The sequence below is a fragment of the Polypterus senegalus genome, chromosome 2 (assembly GCF_016835505.1).
Source record: "Polypterus senegalus isolate Bchr_013 chromosome 2, ASM1683550v1, whole genome shotgun sequence".
NCBI classification, from domain to species: Eukaryota; Metazoa; Chordata; class Cladistia; order Polypteriformes; family Polypteridae; genus Polypterus; species Polypterus senegalus.
The window spans coordinates 267,005,155-267,024,724 of NC_053155.1; the positions used below are offsets into that span (position 1 = coordinate 267,005,155).

At 35.3% G+C, this 19,570-nt stretch overlaps 1 protein-coding gene across 2 annotated transcripts in view; it reads left to right on the forward strand.

Annotated features, from left to right (window-relative positions):
- pan3 (poly(A) specific ribonuclease subunit PAN3) overlaps positions 1–19,570 on the forward strand; it is a 214,232-nt gene that overhangs the window by 109,126 nt on the left and 85,536 nt on the right. Inside the window, exons 9-12 of one of the 2 annotated variants that reach the window (XM_039745503.1) lie at positions 1,355–1,516; positions 5,153–5,269; positions 11,748–11,849; positions 17,290–17,458. In XM_039745503.1, coding sequence (XP_039601437.1) covers positions 1,355–1,516; positions 5,153–5,269; positions 11,748–11,849; positions 17,290–17,458 — 550 coding nt within the window. The remainder of the gene's footprint in view (positions 1–1,354; positions 1,517–5,152; positions 5,270–11,747; positions 11,850–17,289; positions 17,459–19,570) is intronic. The other variant, XM_039745505.1, reaches the window with a different exon arrangement.

Genomic DNA, 19,570 nt, shown 5'->3' on the forward strand with positions numbered 1-19,570 from the left:
ACATAGACTTGCAGTACTACAGTTTACATTAAAAAAGAATACCTGTGACATTCTATTTTCTAGCCTCTGAAAAAACAGTGAGAAGAAAGAAGGAAGCACTTTACAGTTATTCATTGTTTACATTGTTTTAACATGAAAATCTTACAATTTTCTTTTTAATTTCAGTTATTGCACTATTTGAATTATCATTTCATTATCAAAAGGAAACACTTGGAACATCCTTCTTGGATTAATTAATTGAATTACAGGACAAAAAAAAACACTTGAAATGTGTTTATTATTTACATTATTTAAATAATAAACTTCCCACCCTTCAGCTAACACTATGGTGTTTTGCAGCCAAATGACTTTGAGCTATTGAAACAGAAAGCTAATTTATGTAATCCCTGTTTGTGAGCATGTATGTTTAAATAAAGATATCTAATGGTAAAAAAGAAAAACACTGGAATATTTTCCTATTAGCTGTAGACATTTTGTAAAACTGTAAGATGTTTTCTGTGTTTGTAGTGGTAGTATACCCGATTTGTCAGTTATAGTGACAGACTCGGCGATTGTAATCCTGAAGATGAATAAGAGACAGAAAAAATATATAGGTCATTCCTCCATGGCCCTTGGACCATACATTTCCTAATCTTCATATACAGGAAAGGGTAATTATTAGGTAATATCAAGTGATGGGTTTCCCATATTGTGCTTTATCCCACAGGCATAAATAGTAATATACATGAGGTGCATTTTGGTGAGACATTGTGTAGAAAATATACAGCTAGTCACATTTTAAAAAAATTGAATGAAAGTCACAGAATATAATTGAGATTGCTGGTATGTTGCAAATTATGTTCATTACATCTACATGGGTAAATGAAGGCGTGTGAACAAGAACTTATGGAATACTATGATTGTTTTCCACCAGAAAAAAACTTTAATCCATGGAAAAAAAAACATTTTTTAGTAACTGTTTTACAATTGCAAAATAACATATAAAATTTATTTTAATGCAATTTTTCTCAAAATTGTATAGAAAATAAAACTAATCTATTTTGTTAATCACTTCACGACTCAGAAATTTTAAAATATAAAGGAAGACAAGCTTTTTTAAAGAAATTTTTAGGTTTTTATTCATTGCAGTAAAATGAAAGGTGTGAAATGGGACATGAAACAAAACTTAAAGTATGGTTTGTAGAACTGTGAAAACATGTCTGACACTCAAGACAATAATTTGTGGGTTTGATGTGAACTAGACTACTGTATCCTCCTAATTCCTGTTTCAAAAAATCAGTCTCAAGCTTACATGTTCAGCAGAGTAAAAAATAAAACGTTTTACATGTTTTTTTGGTGTTTCGATTACAATCAGGGGTTCCTGCAGAAGTGGACAACTATCATAGCCTGTTTCCTTTAGAACCACTGCCACCTCCAAATCGTCTTCAGAAAACAAGCAACTTCAGTTATGTTACATCCTGTTACAAAGCTGTGAATAGTAAAGATGATCTGCCATACTGCCTTCGCCGAATACACGGTAAGACCCCAGAACTTTCATTTTTTGAAAACATACGAGTAAACAGGTGCACTAGACTTTGGATTTAGTTTTATTAAGTCTGTCTTTTTCTGATATTGTTGAAACTGAGAATAAGTAACGTTCATGGAACTCACTATTTGAGGAGAAGGTAGCAGTATTGTCCAGATAGACACACAGGTTTAATTATTCAGTCCATTCATGCACATAATGACTATGCTACAAAAAAATAATTAATTTATATATATAGAGCAACCAGGGCCGCTGCTGGCCAAATGGGTGCCCTAAGCAGAAATTTACTTTTGTGCCCCCTCCACCAAATATTACGGAAGTAAAAATAAAATAATAAAAAAAACACATACTTAATGACACCATATGGTCATTATTAATCAATAAATCATAATTGCCTCTATGTTTTAATATAATGAATTTTAATTCATTTTGTTTATTTTGATCTGCTTGTATTCATATTAAGAAAGATGCGTTAGTCGTGAAATTATTACCGACATTAAAACACATTATCAACGTCGACAGAATAAAATAAAGTTTCATAGGATGATGAACGTACCTGAAGTGATGCACAGGCTTCATCTTGGGCTTTTTATTCTTTCATTTCTCGGCGCCGGACTGTTGATATCTCTTTCCAGGACCAGGCATATTGTTCAATTATTATCAATTTTGGCCAAATAGGCAGCCGTAACAGAGGTGAGGGCGCGCCGTGCGCGTCATCACGTGCTTAGCCTACTCTGCGTTCACCGTAAAATGCAATATATACGTTTATATTTTTGTTTATTTGTATATGTATATTATTAATATTAATTTATTATTATAATATATAAAAGCGATTTTTTTGAGCAGCTGGGATGGTGCTCCCCTGGGAGTTGGTGCCCTACGCAGACTGCGTACTCTGCATATAGGGAGTGGCGGTACTACGAGCAACTGTTGCTGGGGGTGCCAGAATCCATCAAGGAAGAAAAATGAAAAACATTATTTGTACAAAATCTTAATTTATTTATCCATTCCTAAATAATTAAATGGGCAGGCTATTTCGTATCAGTGCAATACGCTGTTTATTAAAACGGATGACTCCCGCTCTTACGTGCAAGTCTGCGTGGATATTATGAACTATGGTATCTGTTGAAGTTCTATTTAAATTTTAAACAGAAGGAATTTTTATTTAGTCGACAGAAATATCTTTGATAGGAATGTAAGTTAAATGTAGGCATCATTGCATAACTTTTTATTGACCATAGAAATGTAAAGAGTAAATTTGCCTTACATTCCAACCAAAGATATTTGTGTTGACTAAATAGAACTTGAAAAGATATATTTTTTCGAATGTGATCGCGCAATTCAGATCGAGTTGACGCGCACCGACGTATCGAGCCCGCGTGCTATTGTGGTTTCGCCTGCGTGCCTCAATAAGTCACCCTACCCTCGCTCTTACTTTTTTACCGTTCATCTAATGAATACACTGAGTATGGCTTTACCAAAACAATCATTGATGGCGAATAAAGTCTTCATTATTCATAAAGCTTCAATTGGTGATCTGTCTTTCTGCGTTAACTGCATATTTTTTCATACGTCTCAAACCAAGGGGATGCGAGGGTAAAATAAATCGGGAAGCGCGCGTACATACTCGGTGCACCCCCCTCAAGGGAATTGAACCTCAGACGTCGGCGCTAGAGGCAAAGTCTCTACCACTGCGCCATGGCGTGTGGTTGTTTCTTAATGCATCAGTAAACAGCTCGTCTTCCTCTTTATCCGAGATGTGACACACTGCATGCACGGGTTTTTTTTTTTTACACTGTCTTCCTTGAGCGTGACATTGACTTTTTCCACCCCACGGCTGTATTTAATGTCAGCTAAGTTTCTCTCGCAGTTTCGCTGAGTTTGTGCCAAACACCACCCTGACCATCTCATCCTTCACCCGTGAATATTTAGCGGCAGTGTTTCTATTGGATTGCCGCTGACGGACGGCCTTATATGGGCAGGCACTAAATTACGTGGGAGGCGTAACTCCGCCTTCCACGGGCATCGAGCAGAAGTCTATTATAGTATATGGACAAAAAAATAGGTTCCAGTTATGACCATTACGCGTAGAATTTCGAAATGAAACCTGCCCAACTTTTGTAAGTAAGCTGTAAGGAATGAGCCTGCCAAATTTCAGCCTTCTACCTACACGGGAAGTTGGAGAATTAGTGATGAGTGATTGAGTGAGGGCTTTGCCTTTTATTAGTATAGATTAACAAAACAAGGTGTTCAAATTAAAGTGCAGTCTCCAAAGTTCCAATAAATAATCCATAAAATCAGAAGTGAAACGTGGAGGTTAAAAACAATAGAAAAAAGTCTTCTTAAAAACAACGAAGTTAAAATAGAGCAGGAAGCATTCTTTAAAAAAAACACAAGAAGAAGCCCGGTGCCTTTTTACCTGGCGGCCCCCCTGCTTCCCAACTGGGGAGTCGCCCTACTTGCAGCTGACCTTCACTCTACCTACTTCAGCCACTTCATCCATGTGCACTCTCGCTCGCGCTCTCTCTCTCTCTCTCTCTCTCCCTCCCGTCCATTCTTTCTTTTTACTCCCCTTCTAGCTGACTCGCGCTTCTGTTTATCAAGATAAGCAGCGCTCTCTCTTTCTCTCACGCACTCAACCTCCCGTCCTTTTTTTCATTTTACTCCCCTTCTAGCTGACTCGCGCTTCTGTTTATCAAGATAAGCAGCCCCAGGAACAATCATGAATGCAGACGGTCCCTCACAAGTGCACTTTGGTGAGAAACGCCCACATCGCTAATCGCCCTGACAACCTTCAGCCACATAACCACCACGCCCCCTCACCAAGATGCGAGGCGGTGATTATTTATTTTAAAGCTGGACTTTGACAGGAGCTGTGGACCTGCTATATCACACACGTGAAAGTTCACAGAGAGTTATAGCGCGGGTTGTTCACTGAATGCTAGCAACTGGCGCACTAACGCTCGTGGGTAGTCGTGGCTTTGTCTCGAGAGAGGTAAACAAGGTTAGCACGCGAGTCGTATTCCAAACAAAGGTCGTATACCAAGCAAAATTTTTTGTGTCCAAACAGGACGTATACCAAGTTGGACTTATTCCAAAGCAGACGTATACCGAGGTACCACTGTATATGTGTGTGTGTGTGTGTGTGTGTATATATATATATATATATATATATACATATATATATATATATATATATATATATATATATATATATATATATATATATATATATATATATATATATATATATATATATATATATATATATACATATATAAACATATATAAATATGTTAATAAAAAATTTAAGATAAACATTGTAAATAAAACCATGTTTTATTTATTTGAGTTAATTGTAGGCAAGAATAGGTTTCAATGCTGTGCTGCAAATGTATGTATTTAACAGTGAAGCAGTAGAGTTTACCATTTTGGTATACCCAAAAGAGAATGTCTCACTGGTTTATGTGTGATGATTAAATATTCAAGTTTGCTTTCTCTGATATTTAGACCTTAATCATTTTTTAATATATTATCAGTGGAATAAACTATATGTATACTTTGTATTAATAATTTCTTTAGAATAAAATATCCTAGCAGAATACTGATAGCTCTTTTGTCTTGTAGGATTTCGTCTTGTTAATACAAAATGTATGGTATTAGTAGATATGTGGAAGAAAATCCAGCATTCCAACTTTGTTACATTAAGGGAAGTGTTTACAACAAAAGCATTTGGAGAACACTGTAAGTTGGTTATTTGTTCATTAATTCATAATTTAAGTCTCTTAACTTTTGAAATGTGAATGTGGACATGAATTAAGAGCAGTTGTATGCTATAGATTTTTAATGCTGCTGCATTATTAAATAGGTTGTCTAAACTTTTCTTGTAAGTTTATTTCTACAAGATTTGTAAGTAAAAGTAGAACTTATTGATAAAAATGTCAACAAAGAATAGTACAGGTTAAGCATTCCTATTCTGAAATGCCTAGTACCAAAAGTATTTTGGATATTATCAGATTTTGGAATATGCACAAGTCTTGACACAATTTATTTATGTTTCATAATACATCTTTGTTTACATAGCCTGAGGGTAATTTTAAACAATATGTTTAATAATTTTCTGTCTGAAATGAACTTTGTGCACTGAAGTGCTAGTAGAATACCGGTATTATTTGTTAACATCAGCAACAACAAACAACTACATTCATTCGTTCTCCACCTACAATGCTGTGTTTTGGTTTACACAGTGTGTAATGCATGTTGGTTGAGAGGTGGTGATGGTTGATATCAAACTAGAACCAAATGGGCATCGGAGTTTATGGTTCCTCCAAGCTGTGTGGGTGCCAGCAACACTTCTGAACTGCTATGCAGTTGTTCTTGAACCGCTGACTCCCCCTTCCTGTGCAGCATTTTGAAGTGTTGTACAGCTATTATCCTACATTTTACACTTTTAACACTAGAATCCCTGACGCTTGCGATTTTTGTTGTTGTCCCTGACCTCCTTAAATTTTCCTGACATACGTCAAGAAGTTCATAGTTTCTTATCACTGTGATAATAGCCCGCTTTTGTTTTGCAATTGTGTGGTTTAGCAGAATGTGGACTGCCACACCCCCACCCACCATTCAGTCAGATGAAGGCATCACCCTGCTGAAATCCTCACAATTGAAGTCTGTAGAAGTGTTTATCAGGTGATGCATTTTTAAGGAATTATATAGGTGATGAAATATTGTGATTTGAAATACATACGCTTCATGTGTGTCGTCAACAATCTGTGTAAATGTAGAATGACAAAGGAAATGGGAGGCAAGAAATGCTGAACATACCGGTAAAACAGAAAATGTTTTAATATGTTATAGTAACAACATCATTTTGACATGAAGTGTAGGATGTTTGAAGCCCAAATTTCCAAGAAATACTTTCACAAAAGGTGTAACAAAACAAGTACAGTATGCTTTTATTCAAGAGTAAAACTGAAGAAAAAGTAATTGCTGTGTTGACCTGTTGCTGAAGCCCAACTATCAGTTGATACAAAATAAGACATTTGCATACATGTGTGTTTGTGTGTTTAATTTTCAACCAGTTGTCACAGAAGTAGCGCTGTTTGGTCACTGGTCTGCTCAGTGGATAAGCTACCATTTAGCAATGGTGAGGTAATAGGTTCAAATCCTGTGTCTTCTCTGTATTTAGCACTTTGAGTAGTGAGCTGCTATTATTACAAAAACATACAGTACATATGATTTGAGTCTGTACCATCCTGTGTAAATTTATGGTACTTGTAAAAGATGTTACATTTCCTCTCACAAGGACATTCCTATCAATATGTCTTTTGAGTGATTTTTTTATTCAGTTTTATTCTTTGATTCTTGGAAAAAAAAATCATACAGATGACATGTTGATGTGAATGTCTGTGTCCAAGGAAAAGAAACATCGACCACAGACAATGCAGTGTCTGTTTGCTCAACAAGACACCAAGAAGAAATGATTAAGTTGCATTTGTGTGTCTGCTTTTATCCCTTCAGTGCTAACTTTTACAAGTACCATAAATTTACACCAGCGGTTACAGACTCAAATCAAATGTATGTTTTTATTTTATACTGTAATAGTAATAATAATAGCAGCTTACTGCTCAAAACGGTATGTGAGGTGGACCCAGGATAGAACCCTCAACCTTTTGATTATGAGGCAGCACGCCTTACCTTTGCATCAGCCAAGTGGATGTGCCTACTTTGTATTGATTGGTAGTTGGGATTCAGTCTTTACACATTGCTAGTAACATGTATGTTGAACAGTTTCTTTTTCTTCGATTATGTTCTTAAATAAATGCACACTTGTTTTGTTATACCTTTTGTGAAAGTGTTTATTTGATATTTGAACTTCAGTCTTCATACATTATACACTCCACGTCATAATTACATTATTCAGCCGCCTCGGTGGGGGATGGGATAGCAGGCTGCTTACTGGTTGTGCAAAGTGACACATTGGCGAAACAAAGATGCTGCTGAAGAGGTGCAAGGGTATTTAAGGTGGCCCAGTATTACAAATATTTTCGTAGGCTTCAGGGATTCTAGTGTTAATGCACCTGTGGCTCCTGTATCGCCACTGTCCCCATTGTCTTCTGCACCCCCTCCTAAACCCATTCCAGACACTTGTGAAGTGGTTGCTTCACACTTCAGCTCAGAATTTAAAGGGGGATTGAAGATATTGGTAATAATTGGTAAGTACCAGCTTATGACATTTATATTGGTCTGAGCTGCACATGTGGCATCATGTCAGTGCTCAGAAAGTTTCAGATTTTTAACATTTTCAGAACTTTTTGGATTTTGGAAGTTTTAGGTTATCCATCCATCCATTTTCTAACCCGCTGAATCCGAATAGGGTCACGGGGGGCTGCCGGAGCCAATCCCAGCCAACACAGGGCACAAGGCAGGAACCAATCCTGGGCAGGGTGCCAACCTACCGCAGGACACACACAAACACACCAATCACACACTAGGGCCAATTCAGAATCGCCAATCCACCTAACCTGCATGTCTTTGGATTGTGGGAGGAAACCAGAGTGCCCGGAGGAAACCCACGCAGACACGGGGAGAACATGCAAACTCCACGCAGGGAGGACCCGGGAAGCGAACCCGGGTCTCCTAACTGCGAGGCAGCAGTGCTACCACTGCACCACCGTGCCGCCCAGTTTTAGGTTACGGATGCTTAAATTTAACGGCTCCATTTAAATTTGTAATTTCATTATTATCTTTAAGGTGCCAGGCATTTTGTTCATGGGTAATTGATTATTGTTTGTTAAAATTAAATATTTTTTCCCCACTGAAACTGTGTTAAGCAGTTCATTAAATAATCATTAGCCTAATTTATTTTCTGCAAATATTTCCCTTTATTTGTGCATTCTCCACATAATTTATGAGATTCTTTTTAATCTTAAATATTTGCTATAACTTTGATTTGCATTTGTTTTTAACTGTGCATTGCAAGTTTAGAATTAGTGTTTCACTGTTGTTAAATGGGGTTCCCTCTCATCTCCAGTACTTTTGAGGCTTTTAGTTGACGTTGAGTCATAAGGTTTTTTTAATAAACAATACTGTTACTAACTTTATTTTATTGTTTGAATTAATTTTTGAAAGCACAGGATGACGTGTATTAACTAAATAGATACAGTTCTTATACGTTTAAAATACACTGTCTGTTGAGTACTTTAGTCTCATTAAAGTCTCCCTTTTCCATCAAAAAGCATTCAAATGAAAGAAGAAGAAAACCTAACAAAATAATTATATGATCAAACTTAGTAAAGAGACCAGAAAGTTTCCAGATGCTACTTGTCAGGAGCGTAACACATCTCTATCCTGCCATAATAGTCAAATGGTTCAGATTCCTTCAGTCTGGCATAATTACATTTTAGGCTAATAATTTAGGTAATCATACTAGGAACAGAGCAAAATGAGACACCTGGAGTTATGCCAAAAACAATGAAAGGATAAGGATATTGACAAGTGGGTGAAAAATGGTACTGAAATGGCATGTAAGCCCAGGATATATGCACAATATATGGCCAAGAGAATTTTACAGCATTAATAATACTCATTTATAGTTTCTGCATTTATTTAGCTGTATTGTGAATAGTATTAATTATTTAGTAGTAGAAGTGTTTTAAAACAAACTCCAAGCAGTTGGACTGAGCAAAGGAGTGGAAGTACCAGGTACTATCATCTACCCAGAAAACATAACTTTGTTCTGTAACGGTCATAGAGACTTATTTTGTCTCAGTTTGCACTTTAAAAAATACCTTTGTTAAAAGCTGGCAGAGGTTTACTAAAGAATGTGCTGTTTTGTTTAATTAGATGTTATCAATTAATTTAATTTATTTATTTTGGTGCCTTTGCTATTTACCTAGCTTACATTAAATATATTTGTATGTAATCAATTTATATGTGCCAAAGTGTAGTTTTGGGTGGATTGGTTATTCTAAAAAGCAGACATTGTCTTATAACATTTGTTAAACTTTGCATAAGGACCTAAAATTCACTTTGTGTATTTTCATACTTGTAAACATTTTCTTGTATATTTAGAGTGCCTTCAAAAACCATTCAGACGCTTTTTACTTTTTTCACGGTTTGTTATGTGAAACAGCCTTATGCTAACAACATTTGAATTTATTATTTCCCTGATTAAACAACACCTAATACCCCAGATTTTTGGATTATTTATTAAAAATAAAAAATATCACTTTCACACAGGTATTCAGACATTTTGTCATGACACTTGAAATTTGGTTCTTGGACAGTAGATGACGATCTTTTGATCATGGTGTAGAAATGTTTTTACACCTTGTTTTGTGTCCACCTGTGGTAAATTCAGTCAATAGCCCATGACCAAGAAAGGCACACACCCGTCTATATAAGATCCCACTGTTAACAATGTGCATCATAACAAAACCAAAGCCATGAGGTTGAAGACATTGCCTGCAGACCTCAGAGACAGGATTGTGTCAAAGTACAGATATGGACAAGGCTACAAAAAATGATGTAGCATTTAAAGTTTCCAACAGCATATTAGTGGCATCCATAATTTTAATGGAATATATTTGGAACAACTATAACTGGCTGCCTAGCTAAACTGAGAAATCAGTGGAGAAGGGCCATGGTAACAGAGGTGACCAAGAACCTTATGGTCACTCTGGCTGACCTCCAGAAAACCTATGGAAGAAACTTCCTGAAGGACAACCTCCACTACTACACTTCACCAATCTGGGATTTGTGGCTAAGTTGCCAAGTGACACGTGATAGCTCACTTGGAGTTTGCAAAAAGGCACTTAAAGGACTTTAATTATGAGAAACAAAATTTGCTGATCTGAGTAAATCAAGATTGAACTTGTTGGCCTCAACTGTAAGCATCACATTTGGAAGAAACCAGGCGCCACCCATCACCTGTGCTATACCGTGCAAGCGGTGAAACACAGTGGTAGCAGGATCATGCTGTGGTTTGTTTTTCAGAGCCATAGAAGACAGGTCAGAGTTGAGGGAAGCTTAACAGAAGAAATGTACAGTGATATCCATAATGTAGACCACCTCCAGAACACTGTGGACTTCAGACTGGGCCAAAGGTTCCCCTTCCAACAGGACAATGGCCCCAACCACAAAGCAAAGACAACACATGAGTGGCTTAGGGTCATCTCTGTGAATGTACTTGAGTGGCCCAGTCAAAGTGTAGTCTTGAACACAGTTGATCCATCTCTGAAGAGACCTGAAAATATCTGTCCACAGTTAGCCTCCATCTAACCTGACAGAGCCTGGGAGTATCTGCAGAGAGGAATGGCAGAAAATCCCAAAATCCAGGTGTGCTAAGCTTGTTTCATTATAGTAATGAAGACGTTAGGCTAAATAATCACTACAAAAGGTGCTTCAACTCAGTATTGAGATATGAGAATACTTGTGTCAATGTGATTTTTCAGTTTATACATTTTTGCAAAATTATTTAAAATAAAGTCTTGTTTTTCTTTTTTATTCTGTTTTGAGTGTCCACTTGATGAAGGGAATAAATTAACTTAAATAATTTAAGTGTAAGGCTGCAACATAACAAAATGTTTAAAAAGTGAAGGGGTCGGAATACTTTCTGAAGGCACTGTATATTTACTTAGCAAAATAGTTACAAATGGTATAAGAATATTTTTTAAAACTAATTTTCCTTTCAGTGTATTAACCTTAAATAACTCTTTAGTTGTTGCCACATGGAAACGATTAGGTAGATCTTTTCTTAGTCTCATATGGTCTGTAATGCACATTCTAATTCCTCATAACTGTTCCAGGTACATCGGAAGATTTTGCAACTAAAATCTTAAATCTGTAAAATACAAAATTGTATTTAGTTAGTTTAGTTTAATATGGCAAAACCTCAAAATGACTATGTATACTACTACAATGCTATTAGTTTTTATTCTCTTCCTTGAGCAAGTAATTTTAGTATAGTGTTTTAGGTATTAGTATATAAACTCTAAAGCTGCTATTTTGGTCCATGTTACAGATTCTGAATGCTGCACTGAGAAAGTCACTTAAACCAGCCAGTATTACAAGTGAAAAACATTCATACAGTTTTACTTCACATCTGTACTTATAAAGCACATTGGAATGGTGTTTCATAATAAGTGTTGTTTAAAATAAGTTATTTGTAACTTGCATACATACTTACATTGTCATTTTTCTATCTTGTATTTATATGCAGCTCTTGTATTTGCTTATGATTTTCATGCTGGTGCAGAGACCATGTTTAACAAGCATTTCAATGATCCCAGTGCAGATTCATATTTCACAAAAAGGAAATGGGGTAAATATCATTAATTTTCTTTCTTTAATAGTTTCATATGAACAATGCATATATCATAATGTAAATAACATTGTGCAGTTTTTACTTTTCCTGTAGTCACCGATTTTTGCAGATTAAAGAATGTAAACATTGCATTGTGCACATGTTTTTCATCTAACCCTTTAGATATCTCAGAGTATTTTGTTTATTCACCTGTCCCATGGCTTGTAAAATAAATACCCATGTTAATGGCATTGCTATGGAGAAAACCTGCCTTTAGCAGTGTGCGCAGACCTCAGAAGATCACTTGAAGTGAGATAAATAGCTGTAAAACAAAAATCGACTTCAACTAAGTAAGAACATTTTAAACTTATAAATGTAATTTTCAGGGACATTTGCCTACTGGTTTGTTATAAATTTTAAAGTTTCATGGGTAAGCACGTTAGAAAATGGATAGCACAAGGCAAAGATGAAAAACTTGATGCTGAAGGCATAATTCTGAGACCTTGCAAATCAAACACCTACTGAAGGCTTTTCATTAGTGTATATAGTGCATCATATCATCATTTACTATGTGATAGGGAACAAAGATTGAATATTTAAGATTGGCTAACAAAAACTAAAAGAAATTTGGACTTTACAAGAATATTTGGTTCAGCAGCAACAGATGTGCAGGAAATTCAGAAATGATTCAAACCCCTTCCCTTTTTTCACATTTTTTTATTTTGTAACCTTGTACTAAAATTATTTCATTCATTTTTTCATCAAGCAACACTAAATATCTCAGGATACCAAATTGAAAACTTAATTTTAGAATTGTTTCCACATTTGTTTAAAATAAAAAGTAAAAAATTCCCATTGACTCAAGTATTCAGATCTTTTACTCTGTACTGAGTTGAAGCACCTTCGGCAGCATTTACATTCTAGAGTCTTCTTGGGTGTGACATGACAAGCTTCCCACACCTAGATGTTGAGGGGTTTTTTTTGCCATTCTTCTCTGCAGATTCTTTCAAGCTCTGTTAGGTTGAATGGAGGCTGTCGGCGGACAGCTGTTTTCAGGTCTTTCCTGAGATGTTCAATTGGGTTCACATCTGTATGTTTCCTGGACACTCAAGGACATTCCCAGAGTTGTCTCTAAGCCACTCCTGTGTTGTCTTTGTTTTGTACTTTAGGGTCATTGTCATGTTGTAAGGTAAACATCTGGTCCAGTGTAAGGTCTACAGCAGTCTGGAGCAGTTTTACATTAAACATATCTCTATACTTTACTCCTTTCAGCTTTTTGACACCCCTGTGTTGTCTCTCAGTCTCTGCCTCTGAAAAACAACCTCACAGCATGAAGCTGCCATCACTGTGCTTCACTGTTGAAGTGGTATTAGTTGTGCCTGCTTTATTCCAGACATGTTGCCAATCTTTGTTTCATTGTTTCTCTTAGTCAGAGTTCTTTAGGTGTTTTTTGGCACAGGGAACCATGTTTTGCTTTTCATTATAATGTACAGTTTGCGTTTACATCAGTAGCTTCAAATACAAGTGAAAAATCAGTTAAATAGAACATACTAATGTATAGCAATTCAGTTCTGCAAATTCTTTAAGAAAAAAATTTATTCCTAATGTTTTAGCCTTACACTTTATTGAATATTTCTTTACTTTATACACGCCACATTTGCACAAAAAAAGTCACCTTTTAGTGTACTGAATTGTTATGTATATGTAACAGTTTAAGACGAAATATAAGGACTATTTTATGTTACAAAAGAATTGTATAAAATATGTTATGTGCCTGCACTTTGCTATTAATGCACACATGTTTTTGCTGGAACTTGATATATATATCGTCAGTAAGTAAAAAGGAAAAATGCAATTTTGATCAAATGTTGCATCATTGTCTGTCTTTAATGCATTAATTTACAGTTGCTGTAAATGTGAAAACACAATAGAACTGGTGATGTTGCATGCTAAATATTTAAAACAAAATTATCTACTCCACTTTGAATTGGGTGAATTGTCGATGCAAGAAGGGGGGCCTGCGAGTAGTTTCGAGTATAACAGAGAAATGAGTAAATAAAGTCTTACGTTACAAGTTTGAGTTTTTTTTTATTTATTTATTTAGTAATGCATTAGTTTACTGTTGGTATGAGTATAAAAACAAAACAAGAATGTCCATTCAAAAAAAAAAAAAAAATACACACCAGTCAATTAGAAAATATATCTTGCATTATACAAATGAGCCTGATCTATTCATCGGTGGACACTAATAGTAGAATGTAATCTTACCCAGAATGTTTTGCAGAGGCACTTTACAAATTTTGATGTCCACAGACTGGTTCTCAGATTTGAGCTCTTTGTTTTTACCCAACTTCAGTTCACTGTAATTACCAGACATTAGTAAGCAGCTAAGTTAATGAGTTGCATAACTGATAATGATCTGCATGTATAGTGATTTTCTATTCTCCAGTTTTAATTTTGTCTACTATTCAGATCTGCTCTTCAGAAGTTCTGAATGTTGAAGCAATGCTGAGTTCACTTAGCCAGTTTCACTAATTGACTAAAGCAGCGTGTATTATTTTTTCATCACTGAAAAGGATTACTTTTTGACCAAGTGTCTCAGTTTTGTGTTGCGCAGTTAATGTCTTTGGATAAGCTGTGTTCTCTGTTCTTAGAAGAGATTTTGGTATAGTGTTGTTCCACCCTTATTTCACATTCTCATGAGTCTTATCTTGTTAGCCAAAATCTGTACTTTTGTGGTGTTGTTTTTTCACAGAATTAATGATTATTGTTTTTCCTAAGCAAAATCTTGGAATAAAAAGTGGATTACTGCTTTCAGATTCTGTGCAATTTTTCAGTTCAGTTAGAACTTTGCTTTAGGGCATACTGCCCTCTTGTTGTTTTGTTGGCAATTCCCTATCCCTATTTAGTGAGTTTTTCATGTCAGAAACGGAGGGTCTGAGATTACAGCTAGCAACATTATACTTTACAGATTTGTCAGTGTAATTGTGAAAGATTCTTATTTCCATCTTTGATCCAGCTAATGTAGTGCATCATTTTTAAAATTCTTTAATCACTGCAGAATCCGTCACCTCTAGATCTATTAACAAACTTTATTAGAGAAGCCACAGTGGAGGGAGACACACAGGTATACCCCTGCCGAAAGGTGATGCTTTCTTAAAGCTTAAAACTCTTGAAGTAAGGCACATTATTCTTTACTGATGTTCAAATAGTGTTCACCTCTTACTTTCATTACAGAAGAATTATGAATTTCTGAAACAAGCGTCCGTCATTGCTTTGGAAACATTATGATAGTGTATTAACCCATTTTGGCATAATACAGATACAGTCACTATGGATTTACTTGGATTTTCCAGATTAAAACCATTAAAATATCTCCCTGACCCATCATATCCTTCTTTGGATTATGCCAGCCTTCCTCAACCTCCTGGAACAGTAAAACTAGCTACTACTATAGTCAGAACATTGATCATTTACATAACCTCCCACCTTGAGATTCTTGTCCTTGGTAAAGACTCCAATCAATTAATAGCCAAAGGTAGCAGCCCCTCAAGCAAGCAGTTCAAACCCTTCCCCTGTATGACACATAATTTCAGTGAAGTACGATAGATTGCTGTGACAAACAGATTGGTGCAAATGCCTGTAGCCAGACCTTTTTTTTAACTAGTCATAGTATACTGTTGCAAACACTTGAGTTAAGCCACTGAACAGGGTAATCACAACATTTATCCCCGCTTCATTGCTATCCATGATTGAACTTATTTATAGCAAAAAGGATTTTGAAAATACTTATTCTCAGCACATTCTCTTGGTTTCTTTTCAGGTGCTGAGTTGTAATGGTGGTGCTGTGATAGTGTTTCCATTTTTTACAGTGCAAACATGTAATTTGATACAACTTTCATCATCCTGTTGTTAAAAAAAGAAACTCCTATAGTTAGCTCTTTTATGAACACTAGTCTATCCATCCATCCATTATCCAACTCTCTGTATCCTAACTACAGGGTCGCAGAGGTCTGCTGGAGCCAATTCCAGCCAACATTGGGCGCAAGGCAGGAAACAAACCCCGGGCAGGGCGCCAGCCCAACGAAAAACACTAGTCTACATTTATCATAATTGGATATCAACAAGTTTTCTCATGTGTGTGCATTTGAAAAGATCATTGACATCTTTTATCATAAGCACAGAACATTTTTGTTGATTTTTAGTTATTGGCGAAAGAAATAATGACTTTGAATACATCAAGGAAAATTTTTATAAGTGACTCAAAATAAAGAAAGACAGAAAAAAGTCAGTCCAAATTTGGGCTTTGAAGAACCCAAGGTGCTATTTACAGTAATTGAATATGAAAGAAAACTTTAAAATGACAAACTACATAAAAAACACTGAATTACATTCTTCTGTTAGATACACTATATTATGCATGTTGCCTGTTTTAAGGAATTTAATGATATAGTTGTAGGGAGTTAATTATTTGTACGCAATATATTGTCACTTACACTTTGTGTAAAATTTCTTGCATTCCTTTTTGCACTGTTTTTGAAATTAAATTTGTTATTACTGTGTGCACATTTCAGCCAATATGAAGCAATCCATGTCGGTTTTTCAATATGGTGATACTGAAGGAACTGTAAATATAACAGACAAATTAAAGTGACCGTTTAAAATTTGAGACTGGGACTGTGGTTATTAAAGCAGACAGTCCTTTAGTCAGGCATTGTGGTTTTTTTGCTATTAATTTCCAGCAAACAACCTACTGTTTGTTGATAGGGATGTGGTGAAAAGTTTCGTGATAATTGTACATAGCCAGAAAAAGGCAACTATATTTAACCACCACCTGCTAGAATACCAAAGGGATAATGCTGTTTGCTGTAACAGTAATCCAGAAAGTTATATTTTACTGTAGGCCTTAATAGCATTTTAGAACATTAAGGACAGTTTTACCTTGACTGTCATTCCTTCTTTATATTTTTAACGGATGATAGCATTTACACACACTTAATTTTAGCTTCTGTTTATAATTTTGTATACAGGATCTTCAATATTAAGGTTATTTATTGCTGTGTTTTTAAAGTTTCCATATATTTAACAAACATCTGGAGAAAACAGTCATTACAAAATTTTAGCAATACATTTTGCATCAGGATTCTCCAAGAACTAATCTTACTGTGAAATAGTAGATTTTTGTCATTTTCTAATGTATTTAATCTGGCATTCTTTCTTAATTTATACATAATAATGTTATTTTCCTCTTACTGTTTTATATGGTTCTAAAATATGTTGATACTGTTTAAAAAATTATTAAAAATTTAAAATGTAAATGTTTATAAAACGTCATTTTAAATGTAAATTCAGTATATACAGTAAATTACATTTGGAGATTTAAAAATGGGCTACAGTTTTAAGTGTCTCTTTAACTATTGAAAACCACATGATGTGTTTTGTTATCATTCCTAACCAGCAGGTCAGCATGATGGGCCACCTCCACGGCAGCATGCAGGCCTGTTACCAGAATCACTTATCTGGGCATATATTGTCCAACTTAGCTCAGCTCTTCGAACTATTCATACTGCTGGGCTGGCCTGCCGTGTCATGGACCCAACAAAGATTCTTATTACAGGAAAAACCAGGTAAGATGCTATACTCACAAATATGCCCCGCCTACCCTATTTTTTCCTAACACTGTATGTTAAAGAGCAATTTACTTTTATTTTTTTTCTGCTGTTTTGTCCCACCACTTTTTTCTGGATTTGCCTACTACATTGTAATTTACCAATGCTAAATCTTTACTCCTTTACTATTATCAGTTTCAGATTAGTATGATTTATAAAACTTTACAATATGGTATGTCGATATATTAAAAATGTAAATGTTAGTATTAGTTTTTCTTTAAGCCTCTAACACTAAAAAAAATCCCTTGTCCTAGGGTGTTCATGTCTGCTTCCAAAACTTAGGTTTTATAGTAAAAGCCTATTTATTTTGTTCATAATTTTAATACACTGCCTAACAAACTTTCTTGACTTAAGATGTCAAATAAACAAGAAAGGGTTATTAATTCTGAGTAAATAGTTCATATTCATGCTTAATAATTTGCAGTTGAGGCTGCATATGTAACAGTTTGAGCTAGTCAGTAACCGTAACAGTCTCAGGCAGCTCAGGAAGGTAAAACTTAATTTCTGTGTGTTCTTATGTGTCTAACATTTGCTCATCATATTCAGCTGTCCTTTATTTCTCAAAAGAGTAATTCTCACTCATTCTATAGCTCTCCTGGAACATTTCAGCCTTCATGTATTTATAGACACAGTTGCCTGGACACACAAAATTTACAGAAATGGCTGGTCTGATGAGGGTACCATGGGAATCCCTAGCAGATGTCTCAGTCTGGTGTTAGTCTCATTTTCACTAAGAATGCACCAGTATGTGAATTCTGTGTTGTTGACAATATCCAACAATGTATCTGTAGTTATCTGCCAATGTTGGCATAGGTAACATCATACAAGATCTGCCCTGTAAAAAAAAAATAACTGAATAATGTAACATGTATGTGCCTAAAGTTTCAGTTTAGAAGACCATATACACTCATTAAAATAATTGATATCTGCTGTTACATATTTGGCAGCATACTTCATCCTTAATGAGTGAATGGATTTGTATGATACTACACATTAAATGCATATAACACTTTTATCATCTTCCTTTTTGATTAAAGAAATTTAACAGCAATTGAAATCGAACAAAGAAAGAAAGAAATCAGTAAGAACCCTTGACAGTAGTTTTTGTCAAGAAATGCTTCATTCTGTTTGTCTTTTCTTTTTTTAAGCCTGAATGTGGGATACTTGTTTTAATTAACATCAGAGTCTTTTGCAGGACGTTCTCTTTCTCTTTTTGTTGTCTATGTTTGAAAATACATTGAACAATCATTTCCTGTCAATACTAGTACACAGGGCTAAAAGGACCTTGCCAGCTACTTTGGCCAAATTTCAAAATTCTAGGACTTGGGATTTAGGAGATCTAGTGATTAATCAGTCAGTGAATTTTCATGTTTATTTATGTATGGATTATATTCAGTGCCTTCTGACACTACTTAAAGACAGACCTGGTGCTGTGGTTATTGCTAAAGTTAAATAGCCTAACTATAATGTTTATGATACATATCAAAAAGTGTACATCTCCCCTTGACATCTGTCTTAGCCCTTTTCTGTTATGGACGATCAATTCATGTTACTTTTATATCAAAATTAAAGTTCTTGTATCTCTGGTTTACTTTAGTGGCAATACAGTACATGTATACAGTGTAAATTTAATTGAAATTATTTTGTATGGCCTACTAAGAGAGTGTGTTTGCTGGTTTTGCCTCCAAACTCAGAGGCAGCACTCTGTGCTTTCACTGAAGGAATTACACTGGATGCTAAGGCTTCAGATTGGCAAATTTCTCATGATTTTTTTAAATATTGCATGAAGGGTGATTGTGTTCTCAATTGAACCACACTGATTAAATTTTAGAGCTGCAGGTAACTCAAGATTTGCAGCATTAGCCTTAAGGGCTATTTTCTGCTCCATCAAAGTTTGCAGGATTTAGAATACATCTTTCCATTTAATATCAACCTAAAGTTTTTAAAATTTTATCTGACTTGTCACAGTCTCCTTCTGTTGCTTAGGTCTGTCTTATCCAACCCTTAACCTTCTAGAACAGTGAAAGTACTCACCTGTTACATAATTTCTACTGCAATAAAACAACTTAT